The following is a 19392-nucleotide window of genomic DNA, read 5'->3' on the forward strand; positions in this document are numbered from 1 at the left end:
TGCTGCCCCAGCCCCAACCCCCATAGCAGAGAATGAGGAAAGAATCGAGGGAGGCTATGCAGAGGGGTCGAAGCAATGTGGTATAAAGATCACTAGACTAGAAGGAGTTCAAAGACCATGAACTCCTAGTTGGGGGACAGTGGGCATCCAGACTCTTTCCAAGCTCTGGTCTCTGTGTCTGTTAACATGAGATAACATTTCCCTCTCTGCCCACTTCACAGATTGAGGAGGGTTCAAGAAGATGAAGAATAGGGAGAGCTTCTGGCCCCTCCACCAGTGGGGCTGTGGCAGACACTTACTTATCTAGCATGCCCTTTTGTCGGAGGATGCTGTGTAGCTCCCGCGCTGTCTGGGGCCCCTGTAGCTTCTGCCCATTCAGCATCTCTTTCTCCAGCTGCTCAATGGACTGGGAAGAAAACAGGGCAGGTGGATGGAAATGGGAGAGGAGGATTGTCAGTGTGAGGTTGAGAGTCGGGGGTTCTGATGAGAGGTGGAAGGTCATAGAGGAAAGAAAGGCTAGCAGTGTTTACAACAGCTTAATGTTTGTGCTCAAGAGACACCTCAGGCCAGGTTCCTCTACCTTGACACCTCTAAGGCCCACCCTCTGTTCTCCCTTCTCCCTGGTGCCCACCTTTCCTGTGCGGGCAAAGGCGTCGGCCACCTTGCGGTTCCGCCCTCCGTAGCAGGTCGTGATGAGGTCAGCAACACCACAGCTCTCCAAGAAGGTGGCAGAGGACACAGGGCCCTTGCAGAAGAGCTTGGCGAAGGCGATCATCTCCATGAGGCCCAGTCGGATCACCGCTGCCTTGGTGTTGTCGCCAAAGCCCAGCCCATCGCAGAAGCCAGCCCCCACAGCCACTACGTTCTTTGGAGAATGGAGGTCATAGATGAGAAAGGATCCCCTTCTGCAGGCCCCACTTGCAGCCCTCACCACCTGCCTCATGCTGCTTCCATCAGCCATGATATGCCCACTGAACAAGTGAATATAGTGGGTGGCTCCGCGACTAGTTCCACCTCGTGGCTTTCCCACTTGCTGTATCTCTTCTAGCCTGGGCTTATGCTTCCTGGCTCCCCAGCTCTGCTCCATCCTCCATCCTTGAGGACATTTACTGAAAATCAGTCTTCCATCCAGCTGGCTCCCCCATCCATGACCATCCCTGGTATCCACAGCTCTGTCTAGGTCCAGAGTTCTAGCCATCAGTCTGTCTGGGTGTTCTGGCATTGTTCTCCCCTTAGCCTGAGTGCTCCCCCAGAGCCTCTCCTCTTCTCCTTGGACCACCCCCTCCAGCCAGTGACAGGGATGTCCACCAAGAGGCTATAGGGAGAAAGGAAGAAAGGGTCCGGGGTCCGATGATGAATACTCAGCTGGCCTAAAGGATGCTGGCTTTGCTCCTGCCATTCTTCCTTTGTGTATGGGGTTTGGTGGGGAATGGGAGCAACTGCCGATGAGTGAGGGCCTGGAGTACCAGTAACCATGTACAGCTACGCCAGGCCCTCTTTCAGGGTCTTCTCCCCTCCCTCTAGCTGCTTCTACATCCCTCTCACCTTTAAGGCCCCACAGATCTCTACTGTGTCCACCTCTTGCACCACTGTGATGCGGAAATTGGGTGTCTGCATTAGCTCTTTCAGAAGCTGTCCCTGGGCCTGGTCCTTGCAGCCTAAAATGGAGAAGGGCGAGGCTTTAACAGAGGACTCTTGACTCTTCTTTGCACACCTGCCCTAAGCAGGACCCGAAACCCTTTCCTTGGGGGTGTCCCAACCTTCCCTCATCTCTGATGCTTGGGTCTTCTTCCTTTGTCTGCCTTATGGGGAGAAGATGGCTAAGTGGGTTTGGGGGAGGGAGAGTGTGGAGCTGCTTTATGTACGTGGGTTGTGGTGGGGCTCTCACCAATGGTTGTCTCACAAAACTTCTCATCAGCCACCTCGTTGGCAATGTTGGCCCCCATCAACACATTCACAGGGATGCCAAGCCGCTCCCCAATCACTTCAGAGATGAGCTTCAGCCCGTTGGGGCCCTCGTCTATACCCTGGGCACAGGATGGAGCTCAGGCCAGGCGCTCTTTGTGCCCACTGAGGGCTTCCCACCTAGAAATCCTACCCTTTCCAAATCCGCTGTTCATCAGTGTCCCTGCCCAAAGGTCCTGCTGCCATCCCAACCCAGCCAAAGCTTGTGGTAGGAGGGTGATGGCATATGAAAATGAATCCATCTGGAAACTCTCCAAGGCAATGCATCTCCTCCACATTCCTGTACAACTTACTTCAAGATCCCCAAACCAACTTCCATCCCAGTCATGGCACCAAACCAACTTCTCTTTCACATTCCTAACACCAGCCTGCTTCTCACACCCCCAGCTATCCTTTGGACACCTCCTAAACTCCCCAAGACATCTGCCTCCAGATCTCTGTCTACTCCTCAACCAACCTCACCTTCCCAGTGGCCCCCAGCATCTCACTGTTTCTCAAGCCTCCCCAAAGCCACTCCTTTCCTCTTTCCAGAAAACTCTTGGCCTACTTTTGCCATATTCTCTTCTCTCCACTTTACCCACCCTGAGCCCCACAACAGTTAACTGCACCCCCATCCGCATGGTGTCCCTGGCACCTTAATAAGAGATATCCCGATGGCGTTTGCCTTCAGATGGCCCTTGAGCTGATCACAGATCTTGCTGATGAACTGATGGGGCACCACAAAGATCAGGATGTCAGCATCCACTGCAGCCTGGACCACATCTGGGACAGCCACCTGTGGGGTGACCAGTGTTCATGGGCCTGATAGACTTCTCCTAGCCCCTGTGAAACCCCATTCAGTTCAGAAGATCTAAAAAACCAAAGAGTGAGGCTTATGGGGGAAGAAGAAGACCAGTTTGGGGGGTGAATCTGGAAGGGCTAAACTTGGAGGAATACGACATTCTGTTCCTTCCCCCATCGCCACCATTCCCTCGCTGCTCCAGTTTTCCTGGGCTCTTGACTTGGAAACCTCCTCCCAGCACCCTCCTAGCCTTAGGCTGTGGGACAGTTAGAGGCCAAAGGAGGCCTGAGCTTGGCAGGAGGAAGAGGCCAAGTAATTTCATCACCTTGCTCCTTAGGGTCCCTAACTGGGAAGGGAAAGCGCCAATTTTTCTGCTGTCTTCTCTGGGGAGTGAGCCATGTGGATTTGACCAAAGACCTTAAGTCCAAGGAGCATCCTGCAAGTCTGCTAATGACCCAGTGAATAAGTAACTGGATTAGAGCCTGAGGCAGGCACTACCTGAACCCCAGGACTGGGAGCCAGAGATCCTGTCTTTGGTTGCCACAGAAATCAACTTCCTTGTCTTCTCTTAAAGGCCTGGGAGTCCAAAATGGGGGGAGGGGGCATTCAGGTTCTCCTGTTCCAGAAAAGTGCCCAGGAAAGCAGTTTGGGGCTGTGCATAGGAGTGCCTGGTGCCTGGAGCAGCCTTCCTGAGACGCTTCCCAAGTCCAGGTAGCACCTGAAACATCCCCCTTCCGCAGGAGGCAAGCAGACCTCCCCTCTCCCTTGTAGGATGTGGGCTCACCACGTTGGAGGGAAGCTTGTGCCCTGGCAGGTATTTGACGTTTTCATGCTGTGTGTTGATGATCTCTGTCAGCTTTCTGCCCCCAACGTCTTCCTCAAACACCCACATGGTCACCCGTGGGTCAAAGTGTGCCAGCTTGGCTGCATTGCCACCCACAATCTTGGCGATGGCTGAACCCCTGGTAGGAGAGGGAGCACAGAAAGTGGGGTGTGATGGAGGAGTCGTGGCAGGGGAGGGGCAGTGTTCCACCTCAGGATAGCACAGCAGCCTACCAGGTTATTTATCTTCCTGTCACCCCCACCCCCAAACCCAAGCAGCTTTCAAGCAGAGCGCACTTGAGGCTCCCTTCCTGTGACGACCAGGTGCAGGGCCAGGGCCAGGCAGGGGGCAGGGGTGGGGGGGTTGGACACCATCTGTCCTCCGCGGGGGAGGCACAGAAGAGAGCGGCAGGGATGGAAGAGGAATCAGAGGGTATTTTCTACTCACTGTCTGCCCCCTGCCCACCTAGGCTCCTATGTACTTGGGGGATCCCCCTTCCTCCCCATACCCCTTGACAGAGCCACTTACCAGTTGCCAGAGCCTAAAATGCAGACTTTCTTGCCAGCCATGGTGCCGCGTTCTGCCTGAGCCAGCTGGTTCCACACTCCCAGCTCTTCTCTCTGCTAGGAGCATATAACTCTGCCACACGTGGGTGCAGCCAAGCCCCGCCCTCCAGGGGAGGCAGGCGCCTAGGGAGACAGTCTGGCCGAGCCAGGGAAATGGGAGAAAGGAGTAGAGACAGGTGGGGAACTGGAATGGGGCACAAACCAAGCTCCACTTTTCCTCAGGCTTGCCAGCTGATGGTGTTGGCAGGCTTCCTTTGGCCCCAGCTCAATCCCCCGTACCCCGCTGCAGCGGTCTCATTTTGGTCTGCCAAGAAATAGCCCAGATAAAGGAGCAAGTGACGCCCCCATCACTCCCTCTGTCTTGCAGCACTAGAATGTATTATATGCAGCCCTAGTAACAGATACAGCAATGTTTTCTTTTCCAAGATATATGCCCAGTACAGTGATGGCGAACCTTTTGAGCTCGGCGTGTCAGCATTTTGAAAAACCCTAACTCTGGTGCTGTGTTACATATAGAAATATTTTGATATTTGCAAACATTTCGTGTCACATATAGAAATTTTTTGATATTTGCAACCATAGTAAAACAAAGATTTATATTTTTGATATGTATTTTATATATTTAAATGCCATTTAACAAAGAAAAATCAACCCAAAAAATGAATTCGCGTGTCACCTCTCACATGCGTGTCATAGGTTCGCCATCACTGGCCTAGTATCCTCCACCCAGGACTCCAAAAAGCGCTCTACAGTTTTGTCCTCTAGCAGTGACAGGGACCACGTCACTGGCCCACTGGCTGCAGAGCTGTGGTGAGTGGGTGTGGGCCCACTTTTAAAGCTAAGACCACACAAAAGGTAAAGGCGTGCTTTGGGGACAACCCAGCCCAAGAATAAGAGACCCCAGGAGCCCTGACAGACAAGGTCATCCTGGTTACCCACAGTAGTCCTCTCAGGGACTCACCAGTGGGCCTCCTCACCTCAGCCCCCCCACCTGAATGCCTTCTAGGAAGGGAGGATGGGAAGGTCGGAGTGAGAGGCTCCGATGCCCACAAGCGTCCTTTGTGACTCTGGGCTTGAAGAAGACAGGAGAGAAAAGAAGGGGCCGGCGTGCTCACTCTCCTTGAGAGGCTCTCAGCACCCGTCAGTTCTTCCTTGGGGTTTTAAACCACCACACTCGGGCTCCCTCAGTTAGTGGCTAGTTTGCAGAAGCCAGAAAAGGGGAAAGGAGGCTGGATCGGGAGGAGCTGTGACCTTTGTGAGAGCTTGTTGGTCTCAGATGCTGTGATTGAGTAAGTGGGGTGTGATTTGGTGGGGAGGGGAATGGAAGCAGCTCTTGCAGCAGTTCAGGGCTGTTATCGCCCACAACCATCTGTTTGACTAAGAAGGGGAGCTCTGGTTTCTAGGCTGATCTCAAGAGTGAGGTAAAGGGCCCTAACACTCCAGCTGTCTGTGCACCTTGGCCTAGAGGGCAGAGACCATTGTGTGCTCACGTGCTGACCTCCTGGGCTGGCAGACTCCTAAGTGGGTGTTTCCAATCCCCGGGGCCACTGTTGGCCAGCAACAATGATAAACACTGGGCTAGAGGGGAATCTGTGTGCAACCACTGGGTAAGGGTAAGTGGGCATGAGGTCAAAAGCAATGGTTTCCTGCCCAGCCAGTGGCTCAACTGAGCATCAACCCATGCACCAGGTCACAGTTCAATCCCTGGTCAGGGCACATGCCCAGTTTGCAGGCTCGATCCCCAAAAGAGGGCATGCAGGAGATCAATTTTTCTCTCATTCATGTTTCTATCTCAAAGAGGGCATGCAGATCAATTTTTCTCTCATTCATGTTTCTATCTCCCTCCCCCCTCCTCTCCAGAAATCAATAAAAATATTTTTTTTAAAAAAAAGAGCAATGTTCTATGGCAAGGGTCCTCAAACTTTTTAAACAGGGGGCCAGTTCACTGTCCCTCAGACCGTTGGAGGGCCAGACTATAGTTTAAAAAAAACTATGAACAAATTCCTATGCACACTGCACACATCTTATTTTGAAGTAAAAAAAACAAAATGGGAACAAATACAATAATTGTATTTGCATGTGGCCCGCAGGCCATAGTTTGAGGACCCGTTCTATGGGTTGCCCAGAAAAAGGCCCCCGTATTCTCCTTCCATGGCCAGAGTTCCCATAGGAGAGAACATACAGTTAGTAGTTTTCCTTAGGAACAAAGTTGTACCTCTATAGAGCCAGCCTCGCACAAATCACTCCACTATTGCACTGGCTCTGAGACAAGGCACCAGTGCCAGGCTGCCAGCTGGGAGAACCGATTATGGGTGATGGAAAGAGAAAGAATGCTTCTGTCCTTAGCACATGATGGGAACCCCAAAGAATGGACATTTATGCATAAAATAACCCCATTGTTTTTCCCTAAATTCTTCCATCTCATTATGCTCCTGTAGAATTTTAGTGTGGAGACAAAGAATTTGTTCATTTATACAGGAATAGAGTGTGCAGAGATCCAGAATCGGCTTGTCATAGTCTGTATCACTAGGCTCTTCCCAAAAGCAAACTGTAGATTTGCTTGAAATTAGTAAGGGATTGTCAGTTATTCATTACACATATAATTAGCCTGGGTAAAAACAGATGCTATTTCAATGTCCTTGACATAAATTTTTTCCACTCCAGGTTATCACCCACATTCCTTTCTGCTTTCCCTCATGAAGTCTGATAACCCCCCCAAGTTCCGGATTAGGAGGTGGTTCTATCCTTGGTGGGTCTGACTGCAGACGGAATATTCAAGTGTTCCCATCCAGCTTTGGAATGTGCCTGCACTCATCCAACGTTCTAAACCCCCCTTTTGGGTAGAACCAAGACAATGGCACAAAGAAGGAAAGTAATGAGCCACCAGTTGGGAAGCAGGTACATTATGCTGGAAACTAATGGGAATATCAATCCTGAGCAAAATCTTCCAAATTCTGTCAGTGAGGGGTTGGTAGTCTATAGTGTGAGGATGACAACACAGCAAGCCTTTCTGTGCTGGTCTTAGGAACTGAAATCGTATTCAGGGCTGTGAAAGTGGGACTGTAAAGAATGGCAGGCACAGACAACAAACCGTTTTAGCTGTGCAGGCTCTGGCCCCAATCTAGACAGGAGGCCTGATAAGTGGAACTCCCAGAGGAAGCTCAGGTTCATTAAGCCTAAGGAATCACAGGCACCCAAGGACTGTGCACCTGAACCAACACATGGGAGCCCTGGGAACTCAAAAGGACGAGGGAGATGTCAGCACTACGGTCTTATTAGTACTTTCCCATCGGGAGCTGGAGACAGTGATGAAACCCAGGAATCCCACCAGCCTCTGGCTCGCTTGGACCCCTGGGGCTGACAGAGTGAGCGCTCAGGTGGGGACCTGAGGTCCACAGGTAGAAACCTTTTTTCTACCATATCCCCAGCACCTAGCAGGTGCTCCATAAATAGCTGCCAAACAGAATACACAAACACCATGCGCATGGCTAAAGGCACTGGAGAGAAAAGCCAGGGAAGAGCTCTCCCTCAGTAGGTAAGGGGACCCATCCTTCAGAAGATTCTTTTATTAAAACTGGGTGACATCGATAAGGGGACAGTACAAAAAAAATTTTGGTCCATGAAAAAAAACATAATTCAGTTAATAAAAAGTTATCTTTTACAAGGACACTGTGTAGGAGTGCTGAGCTTCCTTCTCATGGTTCCAGCCCCAAGAACAGGTCGTCCAGTGTCACTGGGGAGCTTTCAAGGGAGGGGTAGGATAATAGCAGGAAGGAGACAGGGAGAGAATTCTGTCCCCAATGTGGAACAGGCAGGGACACTGGGCTGGGGGATGTGCTCGCAGGAGCCTGAGGAGGGGTGGGAAGCAGGGGCTTTGTCAGTTCTGTGGGTTGAGCCCGTGCGAACGGAATTCCCTCTGTGCCCAGCTGTCTCCCACCCGGCTGTGTTGAGTCTGCGAGCCTGGGATATACTAACTCGGGGTGATACACCTGGAAGAATCTGAGGCTCTCATGGAAAGATGCAAAACCATCTCAGTTCCAAGGGGCCAAGATCACAAGGTCCTGCTGCTACCTGAGGGGCCTGAAGCTTTGAGGGCAGGGGCTGGGGAGTCACCATCCTGTGAGGCAGGGAGGAAGGAGTCACAAACCCAACTCAGAGCTCTTCTGCAGCCCTAGGCGCTTTCACTCCTCAGTGCCCCAGAAGTCACCAGCAGGCGCCAACTGGGCAGACAAGGGGCAGGAAGACGGGTGGCCCAGGGCTTTTACCCGTTTGACTTTAGGCCTGTTTCTCCATGAAGGGATGGGGAGGCAGAACGGAGTAAATGAATGAAGCACACCTCCCAGCAACAGCAGGAAGGAATAGCCCCAACCAGCAATGACAGTGCCCAGGTTAGACCCCGGGGCCCTGACAGGGAACGGCAAGATTCCATACCCAGACACCCTGGGTGAGGACGCAAAGGAGGGAGTCCTAAAGAGAGCAGCTACAAGGAGTATGCTGGGAGGGAGCAATCATTAAAGAACAAACTCCAATACTGACGTGGCCCCCTCGGAGGGAGTGAGAGAAGCACTGAGACAGCAGGCCAATCCAGAGACTGCAGGCTGACCTGGGCCTCAGTGGAGCTGGAGAGCCAGGGTTCCTTTAGTACTAGAGGGCAACAAGTGAAGGGAGAGTTTGCTCCAAACCTGTGGAGGGAAGGAAGGACATTGGATTCTGTTATCAGGAGAGCCAAGATCAACTAGCTTATAGAGTGCCCCCAGGCCTGAGTCTTGGAGAAGGGAATGAGGCTCCCAACTCATCGGTCTCTGAAGGGCAGAATCAGTGTTGCTGGTCCCCTTGAAGACCACCTGGCCTTAGGCCCAATCCATTCAATGCACTGATTACCACTACAGGTTCTCTCTCTAATACTATCTAGAGGTCCTATGTAGACCAGGGGAGGGTAGAGGCACCTGGGAACTTTGTGGGGCAAAGGGAAGCTGGGGGTGGGGAGGGATGGGGTGGGAGAAGAGGGTCATAGGTATCTTGTAAGACAGAAATGTGAGACCCTCTTCATTCTGGTGTTGTCCTTCAACCAACAGCATCCCCTGGAAGGTCCCAAGCAAGACCAAGGCAGGTGCTATGAGGCAGGCAGCACGGGGCCCAAAATAAAGAATCGGTGCAGCCAAATCAGGGCTGTGGGAGAGGCCCTATGTATTTCGGATTCCCAGGGCTTGCTCTAATTCTTGCCGTCTCTGCTGCACCTAAGGAGAAAACAGTGGAAGGAGTAGAAGATGAGACAAACCAGGAGTAGGCAGCTAATACCACTGACCCTGCCAGGGAACAGACCCCTTGCCTTTGTCACTTTTCCCTGTGCAGCCCAGGCACCTACCTTGGAGTAGAAGTATCGGCACACGGCCTCCTGGGCCCAAGGCTGGAAGTAGAACTCAGCTCGGCGCTCTTCCTCTGGGTTACCCACCACATCGGTCATGGTCTGAGGGAGATGGCAGGGAGTAGAGAGAGAACAGATTTGTTTCCTTTCTTTATGCCTGTGCAGATTGAATTGTATTCCCCCAAAAGATGTCAAAAATCCTAACCCACCCGTACCTGTGAATCTGACTTTATTTAGAAATAGGGTCTCTGTAGATATCAAGTTAAGGTGAGATCATTAGGGTAGACCTAATCCAGTATAACTGGTATCCTTCTAAAAAGGAGAAATTTGGACACAGAGACAGAGATGTGCAGAAGGAAGAAGTGAAGACAAAGGGAGAATACCATCTGCACACCAAGGACTGCCTGAAGCTACCACAGTTAGGACAGGGGCCTGGAACAGACCCTTGTGCACAGCCATCGAAGGAACCAACCCCTACAGACACCATCTTGATTTCAGAACTGTGAAACAATAAATTTCTGTTGTTTACACCAATTTGTGGTAGTTTACTACAGCAGTCCTAGCAAACTACTAATGTAACACTCACAGTCACCCCTGCAATCATCGAGTCATTCCCTGGCTCAGGGATCCCTTCTGGAACTCTTGGTCCCTTGCTCCTCTGCTCAGCCTCCAGAAGAGCAGTCACAGTCACCACAGGACAGCGAGAACTAAGGGAACATCTCACACATTCTGTGCTCCTTCCTACCTTCTTGCCTGAGCCTCTGCTGCTCTCCTCGCTGGGAAATACCAATTCTCCATGAAGCCTGGGCCAGCTATTTGAGTCTTATCAACCTCCCTTTTCCTTTTTATTATCTACTGATACTGGTGAGATCCAATAATGTCTAATAATGGTTTATTACTTTTCCAATCACAGCCTAATTTCCCCAAACTGAATGCAAGCTACTTGGAAGCAGAGATCTTTTCCCACCTGTATCCCCTATGATATGGTGCACAGTGACAACAAATAAATGCAAATGCAAGATAAACATTTGATGATTCTACCTCCATTTCCCTACTTAACTGTCAGACAGACCCTAGAATGTGCTAAAGATAATCTGGTCCTCACTTACCCTTCTGGCTCTTCTACCAGGTGTCACAGAAAACATGCAAACATGCGCCTCACTGAACTGAGTCCCTTTGCCGCTTTCCTAGGTGTTCTTACCTTGAGGTCCCGGCACTGGGACTGAAGCCAGTCATTAATGAAACCCTGAGGGTCTCTGGCAAAGCTCAGCATGAACTCCCGCTGGGTCTTCAGCTGATTGATAGTTTCTATTGTCTCGTGGATCTGAAAGGAAGAAGGAAGCTCATAACATTTTCAAACTGGGGAAATGCAAAGTTAAATGGAAGACAGTGTGGACATCTCCTTGTGCCACTCCCAACCTCGTACAGAGCTGCCTAGAAATGACACTATTGCCCAGAGCTCTGGCCCTCACCTTTCTCAGGAGATAACTTGCACTGTGCTCTATATACCTGATGTGAGAGAAGTTTTCCTTTTAGTCTCCAGTGCCCATTCTGGGGGAAGCTACATGGTGAATACTTAACCCACAGCACAGATGGGTCTAAAAACACTCTTAGGTAGAGAAATAGTACAGAGGGCTGTCTCCAAAGTTAGGGTCCATGGATTTTTTTTCTCTGCCTTCTTCTCTTATTCTCAATACTTTTCCTGACAATTTCACCTACTCGCATGTCTTCCATTACCACTGACAGGGTAATGAGTCCCCAATCTGCAAACTAGAGTCCTTTTCCTAAACTCCAACCAATCCAACAACTTGGATTGCACCTTAAACTCATGAAAACAAATTCACTACCTTTCCTCCAACACTTGCTTCTCCTCCTGTTGCCAGTCTGAGTGAATACTACCACCCACCCAAACTAGAACCCTGGGAGTCATCCTAATGCCTCCTTCTCCCTCACATCTCACCCCATGATCCCCATCTAAAGAGTCCAAATCCCTTCAACTCCACTTGGACACATCTCAGATCTGCCTACTTATTTCCATCCTCACTGTCTGTACCCTAAGTTTAGACCCTCCACATATCTCACATGAATTACCGCACTGGCCTCCTAACTGGGCTTCCTGCCTCCAAGTCTGCCTCTTAAAATCTGCTCTCCACCTTCCTGCCGGTGATCCCGCGAAATGCAAACAGCCCCTCCAGTCTTCAGGACAAAGTGTTAACAGGTGTTTCCTACACGAAAGCTTCTTCATGATTATGCTCTACTTTCCTATCCAGCTTCCTTTCCCAAACGTCCCATCACAGGCACCTGGAGCTGTATCTAGCACACAAAGGACATACTTCTTGAAAATGCTGGGCTCATCTTTGGATCTGCACACACTCTGCTCCCTTTCTGGAATGTCCTCTGCCTCCTACACCCTAAGCACCACTCTCTTTTCTCCCCCACTGTTAATTTCCACTCTGTCCTCCCTGTTCTTCTTTTTGGCTTTACTTGTAGGAATTATGTCTAATAAGGTTAAAGATAATAATAAGATAATAACAACAGTAGCAACAATTACCATTTGTTTTTCTGTGCCAGGAACAATGAGAGGCCTCTACACGAGTTGTCTAACTTAATCCTTACAGTAAGCTTATGCATAGTCTTTATTTCACATATCAGAAACTGAGGCTCAAAGCTATCAAAAGGTATAGCCAGAATCAGACTCATGTATGTCTGGCTCTAACCAGCACCAAGCACAGTGCCTGACACATACTGGCTGTCAATACATTTTTGAATATCAAGAATCAAAAGGCAGCCTAGACGCTGTGATAGAGTGCTGGTAGCACCCAAACTACCCAGGTAGAAGCACCCACCTTGTTATCTAGAGTAGCAATCTCCTGCTGGCTGGCAGTAGACAGCAGAAAAGAATTCATCTGGGTCTTCAAGGTATCATCCACTTCCACATCAATGTCATAACAAGCTGTCTTTTTCTGATCATTTGGGTCAACACTGGGGAGGAAATCAAAGGGCCTGGTAAAGGGCTGGTCTCCTAAGACCTAATTATACAGGGTCAAAAAGATGGCTCAGGAATGAGGGGAAAAAAGTTGATTGCAAAACTCCTTTAGGGTATGATGAAGTGTTCTGGATCTTTCTTGTGGTGGTAGCTACAGGGTATTACACATTTCCCCAAAGTCATCAAAATATACTTTAAACAGGTACAATTTCTTGTATACGTATAAACCTCAATAAAGTTGATTTGTTTAAAAAGTCAATGGTAAACATTTAAGTGGTACAAAAGATATCCAGTGAAAAGTAGGTTTCTCCCTCCCCAAAGAAAATCACTACTGTAGTATTTTGTGTTATCTTTCTGCCTGTTAAACTAAAATTGACCCTGAAAATGAATTCAAATAAAACACACACCACACAAAAAAAGTGCTCTAACTTTAATTACAGGAATATAGAACAGACCAGTTTCTCCTAACCCAAAGTATAGGTAACAGGAGTTACTCCTAGCTGAGTGATGGTTCACAGTCTAAAGAAAGGAAGGCTTTTATTGGAATTAATACAGAGTAAGGGTAAGAAGGCAGAGGGACTATATCCAACCAGAGACATGCTGCTTTGAGGAGGAAGTACCTTCCTTCATGTTACATGTGCCTAAAGATGCCTTGCTCATCCATCTTCTGAACAAAAAGTAGATGGAGGTCAAGGAGATGGAGTGTCAGACTGGAATGCCCTACTATCCAGAGAAAAGATGGTAGCCCATCAGCAACGAACTGATAAATGTCTAAAAACGGATTCTCCAAAGAAGAGGGGAAAAGCCCTGATTTGTAGCATTTGCCAATTTCTGTGGTTTAAATATTCCCAACATGGTTGATTTCAAGCTGCCAACATTACATCACTGATCAAGGGGCTGGGAAGAGCTGTGCAGTTACACATCATTATATTGCACTTCCAACAGACAGACACAATAGACATAAGTAACCTTGAAAACATAGATATTAATAAAATAATTAGGAAATGAACTTTTGAGTAATATTACTCATTTTAACATCATATATTTAATTCTAAGTTTATATAATTTAATTTTAAATAACAGCTATGTTTAACAACCTGCTTTCAAAATTCCTGAAAATTTGACAGTTGGCTTGTGCAAACTGGTACAAGCCAGCACCAGTACACCACTACCTCCCATACACATGCTTACCTGATGACATGGTTGATGATGATGGGTTCTGGTGGCATAAGCAAGGCGTGGAGCCTTTGGGGGATTTCTGAAAACTTCATACGCTGAGACTCAAAGATCTGTGGAAAAGGGGAAGGGGATAAGAAGTTGGCATTCTGGGTTCAAGTAGGGCTTCAGAGGACTCTAGCAAAAGAATGGGTCCTTTCTTACCTGCTGGAGGTACTTGTCACAGATGACAAACTCCCGCTCATGAGGGTCCTGGAGCTTATGTGTCTTAATATATTGCCATAGTGCTTGAATGATCACTGGACGGGTCTGGGTGTGGATGCCCAGGAGCCTAGCCAGGCGAGGATCTAATTTAAACTGGGGAGGCTGCAGAACACCAAAGAATATAGAGATGAAGCGAGTGTGCTGGTTCTATATGCATTTTGGGGTGTTTAGCATGACCATACATTCAAGTCATTCAACAGTAGTAATGCAGTATTTTCTCTGGGACAAACAATAGGAGAAATTCAAAAATGACTAAGACCCTATTCCTGTATCTAAGGAACTTAAAGTCTGGTGTAGTTATTCACAACTAGACTTAAACTTTAAAATGTCAGGCTGCTGCCCTAGGTGGTTTGGCTCAGTGGCTAGAGAGTCAGCCAGTGGACTGAAGGGTCCTGGGTTCGATTCTGGTCAAGGGCACGTACCTTGGTTGTAGGCTCGATCCCTAGCCCTGGTTGGGGCTCATGTGGGAGACAACCAATCGACAGATGTTTCTCTCTGTCCCACTCTCTCTAAAAATCAACCTGAAAATATCCTCAGGTGAGAATTAACCAGACAACCAACCAAATAAAAACAAACAAACAAAAATGTCAGACTGCTAATGAGATGTGGCTGTGGCTGTGAAAGCCAGACCCCCTCACGTCACCATAGCACACCTGGTAATCCAGCATCAGTAGGACAGTACACCGGACATTCACATCTCCTGGCCGCTTCACCTGGAAGCCATCCGTCTCCTGGGTAGTGGCGGTCCTGTGCCACTACAGAGAGGAAGATGTCAGGGGGTGCTCTCCCAGGGGAAGAGCTGGGGTGGGAGGGAAGAGCTTCTGTAATGACTGAATTCAACTTTGATTACTGAGGCTACTGGAAAAGAGCAATAGCATGAGTTTATTTGTTTTTTAATTGCTTATGGCTTTGGGATTATTATCTGTTTAATTAGATTAACCTTTCAATTCTTAGTGCTCAGGGTCACGTTTTAATTAGCCTAAATTTCCAGTGATGATTTTATCTACACAATGGATAGTACACATGTGAATGGTAAAATAACAACTATCATTTACTGAATACTTACTATGTATGAGAGTATTCTAAGACATTTACTTGGATTATATCATTAAATCCCACAACATCCATACCAGATAGGCACAGTTCAGCCTATTTTGCAAATGAGAAAACTGCTTAGAAGAATGAAATTTGCCTAAGGTCAAAGAGCCAGTAAGTAGTGGAGCTGCGATTTGAGATCTGGTGTGTCTAACTCTACAGTCTACATTCCTAGTCACCACCATGCTTTAGTTAAGCATATTTACAAATTTCTATTGATTCTATGACTTACTTCCCTTATTAGATGGTAAAGACCTTCCCATGTCTCTTAATGGTTGAGGTGAAGGGGCTGCAGTTACACTGGCAATAAAAGGAGCAGGTTAAGTTCACTTGGAATGTTGGACTGCCTCATTCTGGTTTTGACTGTATCCCAAAGAATACTGTTGCTAACATGGCTTTCAGAACATTGCATAATCAGGCATTATAACAAATTCTTAATTTTGGAATGCGAATCTAAACATAGCAGGGATCAAAAGGAAGTTCCAGATCTATAACAGTAACCTTGACAAAGAATAGAACCCTAACAGTTAGCCCCCCTAATTAGAGAATCTACTACCATGACAAAGTATGAATGATGTATGGTTAACTATGTCTCAATCTTGTTAATAAGCAAGATACATGTGGCATGTAAAAGAGGCCTCCATTAGCATTCCCCTTGAAAGTGGAGGGAACAACCAAGATAGTAACATTAAAAAGGTAAGACAAGTCAGACTGCAACAGCTAGTGCCCCCTGGAGGTCAATGTGCAAACTACAATGGTGGTACTTACCCCTGGGGCAAGTCTTTATTTTTTATTTACACCTCCCCCTCCCCCTAGACATTAAAGTTTGACTCCCAAGTCCATCATCCTTCAGTCAGAGTCAAAGCCTGGAGGGCAGAGCTACTCACTTCTACCAGATGGTTGTCTGGCCCGTACAGGTCTTTGTCCAGTTCGATCACCAAGGATTTAAAAAAGGAAGAGAACTTCCTCTTTTGCTTGGTGGCATCATATTTGGACAAGGCTGACTGGAGAGAGACAAAAGGTCATGTTAGAAAAGCCCAGAAACAATCCCTTGAGACAAAGTTCCCGCCCCCCCCCCCGCCCCCCCCAAAAATGGACCCAAATAGCAATGGGAAAAACCAAAAATGTCTTTTGAGCCTGGCTGGGGTGGCTCAGGGTTTGAGTGTTGAACTATGAACCAGGAGGTCATGGTTTGATTCCTGGTCAAGGCACATGCCTGGGTTGCAGGCCTGGTCCCCAGTGGGGGGCATGCAGGAGGCAGCTGATCAACGATTCTTTCTCATCATTGATGTTTCTGTCTCTCTCTCCATCTCTCCCCCTCTGAAAGAAGTAAAAACATATTTTTAAAAAATGTCTTTTGGGTATGTCTTAGGAAATGGCAAGGTAGGTGTCTGTGAGTATTAAACAAGTCACAGCCCTAACTGGTTTGGCTCAGTGGATGGAGCGTCGGCCTGCGGACTGAAGGGTCCCAGGTTCGAATTTGGCCAAGGGCACATGCCTGGGTTGCGGGCTCCATCCCCAGTAGGGGACCTGCTGGAGGCAGCCAATCAATGATTCTCATCATTGATGTTTCTCTCTCTCTCCCCTTCTCCCTTTCTCTCTGAAATCAGTAAAGAAATATATTTAAAAACAAACAAACAAGTCACAGTAGCAACAGAACCCTGAAGAAGCTGCCTATATTATGTATAGGGTCACTGACTTGACTTTGTCAAGTTAAGCCAAACCATTACACATAACAAAGCGAGTCTAAACAGAAAAGTCTGACTATAGAGGGGAAATGAATCACAGGCAATGTACAGCCAGAACAAAAACAGCTTATTTGGGTAGAATGACACCACCAGCACACGGGCTGGATCTATAAAGAGAAGGAGGCTCTGACACTGAACCCTGGTTCTCCTGCAAAAATGCATTCACATTAGCTTGCCTGTGAATAGCTAAAAATAGAGAGCCAGAGAGTATAAGGGAAAAGTGAGCTTCCCCAAGGAGCTTCTGGGTAGGAAGTTTGGGGGCTATCACCTGTCAGCTGATGCTCCCCATGAAGCAATCAAGGGCCTGTCAGATAAATCTGCTCCACTTAAACTGTGAGATGTCTCCAATAAATGTTGGGAAGATAGAGATGCCACAAGGGGAATCAAAGACCTCAAGAACTCAGAGAGGAAAATATGGCCTCAAATTCTAAGTGCAAGCTCACTTGAAAACACACACACACACACACACACCAGAATACTCGGCACATACTGCTAAATTCAATGGCCAGTAGCATCAGGAGGAAGGTAAATAACAAATCAAATCCCAGGACAAAAAGGTGCTCGATATGACACCACAGTGAGGGCCAAGCTGTGGGAGCCAACACAAAGAACCATTGTCTTTAGTACAGGGAACACAGCGACCCCTCCCCCGCTGTTCCCAACAGGAGCTGTGAGCACCAGTCAGGCTTCCTGCCAACCAGACAAGACTGCTTGTTCCCAGCAGCTCCCACCCTAGACACAGACCCGCGGTGGACCTTGAACTCACATCCTCCAGGAGCCGTCCTTCTACCCGAAGCTCCCAGGAAGCCACCGTCCCTTCCCCATCCTCCGCATCTGACTTAGCCGGATTGAAAGTGTTAGAAATGAAAATTCGCAGCTTCCGTTTTTGCTGAGGAAGGCAGAAACAGGATTGATGGTGGGGGCTTCAGTGGTTTGATGTTGAAGACAGGGTCCCCCCAAACCCCAATATTATTCCTAACAGACTGGCTTAGTGTCTATCCAGTACCTAGGGTGGGTGGACAGAGATTCCATCTAGGAGTACAGGCCATTGGTCTGAGTGCAAATGTATATACTGAGATGCTAGGTGGTTAAAGTCATGCAAGGCACCAGTTCCTAAGGTGTCAGAGTAGTTGTAGCAAAAACATGGACAAGGTATAGTATATTTCTGGTGCGAGTGATATCAAAAATCCCTCCCCTTTTGCTGTTTTGTTTTTATGTTCCTAATGTAAGTCTCAGTTGGTAGGTAGATGGGAAAGATGTAACTTAAATGCCAAGGAGAGCTGTGCTGCGTGTTTGATTTCTCATCCTCAGCCTGTTGCAGGTTCCCGAGTCCCCTCTTTGGTTGTCTGCCTAGTGTGCTCCTGTGTTACCTTGATGGGCCGTTTCAAGGCTTCCTGTATATCTAGCCGCTTCCTCATGATAGTCTGGTCCAGTTTCCTTTCAAAAGCCAAGAGATCCATATAGGCCTGGGATTCTGGTACCAGTTCACGAATCTTAGAAACAGAAAAATATCATGTGGATAGAGAGCTGACCATCTCTATTCTCAAACTCACCACACCCTCAAGAAGACCTCCAGCCTGGACTCACCCTTTGAGGTAGAATTTTGTCAGCCATCTTCTTTTTCTTTGCACTGTTCAAGATAAATACTGTTATCAGGTTGGGATGGAACGAACCAGAACACGAAGACAGGGTGTCCGCACCCCCATTTATAGTAAAGTGAAGCGACTGCAAAGATTTTCTCAAATCAAAGACATTCCCTCACCACCACTACCCCCTCCCCCCCACACACAAACACACAGGAGGCATCCTCCAGAATAAGCACATTCTGCTGACACAGCACCGCCATTTCTTGGTTCAGATACTCCCTCCCCCACCTCCCCACTCCTCCCTGCCCCCCAGGGCCATCTTACTTGTGGTTTCGATTCTGGACCGCCTGCTGCTGGACCTGCTGGACCTGCTGAGGAGCGGGTCTCTTGCGGGACTGGTCCATCCCCGACTGAGCCAGGCCAGGTCGGACTGAGGGGTTCCCCCCATAGCCAGGGGGTCCCATGGAAGGTCCCTGAGGTGTCATGCGGCTGCCTGGCAGCATACCTGGTCTCTACAAAGGGGAGAGGACCCGGAGATGTCATAGCTTCCCCTGCTGAGCCCACCGAGAAAGGAAATGGGGGATTCTTGAGCTCTTTGAATGAAGCAAGGCCAGTGGGGGGAGCGCGGGGGGCGGAGTACAATGGAGAGCCCTCTGCCCCTTTGAAATGCAAATCACAGGAGCTTCCTCTGCTCCAGCCAAGATTCCTAAGAAAATATCGCTCCAAAGTAGGAATCAGGTTACACTCAAATCTACCCCCGTCTACTTTGTATCGGACACACCGGGGATCTCCAATCCCGACAATGCTGCCAGCTCCTCCCTCCTCCGGGGCTGGTGGTGTGGCCCTAAGCCCTCCTGCCCTCCAGGTCTCAGCTGCCCGCACCGGCCCCTCCACCCGCCCGGGACCCACATCCTGGCCCCGCCCCACGGAAACCGAGCCCCGGGAGCAGGTGGAGAAGCTAACGGCCTCCCCCACTCTCACTCGGGGCCCCAGTCCTCCCAGCAGCCCCTCCTCCTCCTCGCCCCGCCGCTGTCACT

General features: G+C 48.8%; 2 protein-coding genes across 2 annotated transcripts in view; both read right to left on the bottom strand.

The window, feature by feature from the left end:
- The window catches only part of GPD1 (glycerol-3-phosphate dehydrogenase 1), a 5670-nt gene extending 1327 nt beyond the window's left edge, over positions 1–4343 (bottom strand). Inside the window, exons 1-7 of the mRNA XM_006755444.2 lie at positions 4098–4343; positions 3531–3708; positions 2600–2740; positions 1889–2027; positions 1546–1658; positions 632–865; positions 300–406 (exon numbers count right to left, since the gene is read on the bottom strand). Of these exons, the coding sequence (XP_006755507.1) occupies positions 300–406; positions 632–865; positions 1546–1658; positions 1889–2027; positions 2600–2740; positions 3531–3708; positions 4098–4138 (953 nt within the window). The 5' untranslated portion in view covers positions 4139–4343. The remainder of the gene's footprint in view (positions 1–299; positions 407–631; positions 866–1545; positions 1659–1888; positions 2028–2599; positions 2741–3530; positions 3709–4097) is intronic.
- Positions 4344–7685: 3342 nt separating this feature from the next.
- Positions 7686–19350, bottom strand: SMARCD1 (SWI/SNF related, matrix associated, actin dependent regulator of chromatin, subfamily d, member 1). The gene is made up of 12 exons (XM_006755445.2): positions 18680–19350; positions 18357–18399; positions 18140–18262; positions 17536–17658; positions 15909–16025; positions 14580–14681; positions 13867–14028; positions 13678–13775; positions 12347–12482; positions 10702–10824; positions 9501–9602; positions 7686–9372 (listed from the first exon to the last, which is right to left on the bottom strand). Exons 1-12 carry the CDS (start codon positions 18856–18858, stop codon positions 9319–9321), a joined length of 1362 nt encoding a protein of 453 aa, XP_006755508.1. The 5' UTR covers positions 18859–19350; the 3' UTR covers positions 7686–9318.
- Between the last annotated feature and the right edge of the window lie 42 nt (positions 19351–19392).

The sequence above is a fragment of the Myotis davidii genome, unplaced genomic scaffold, assembly GCF_000327345.1.
Source record: "Myotis davidii unplaced genomic scaffold, ASM32734v1 scaffold290, whole genome shotgun sequence".
Lineage (NCBI taxonomy): Eukaryota > Metazoa > Chordata > Mammalia > Chiroptera > Vespertilionidae > Myotis > Myotis davidii.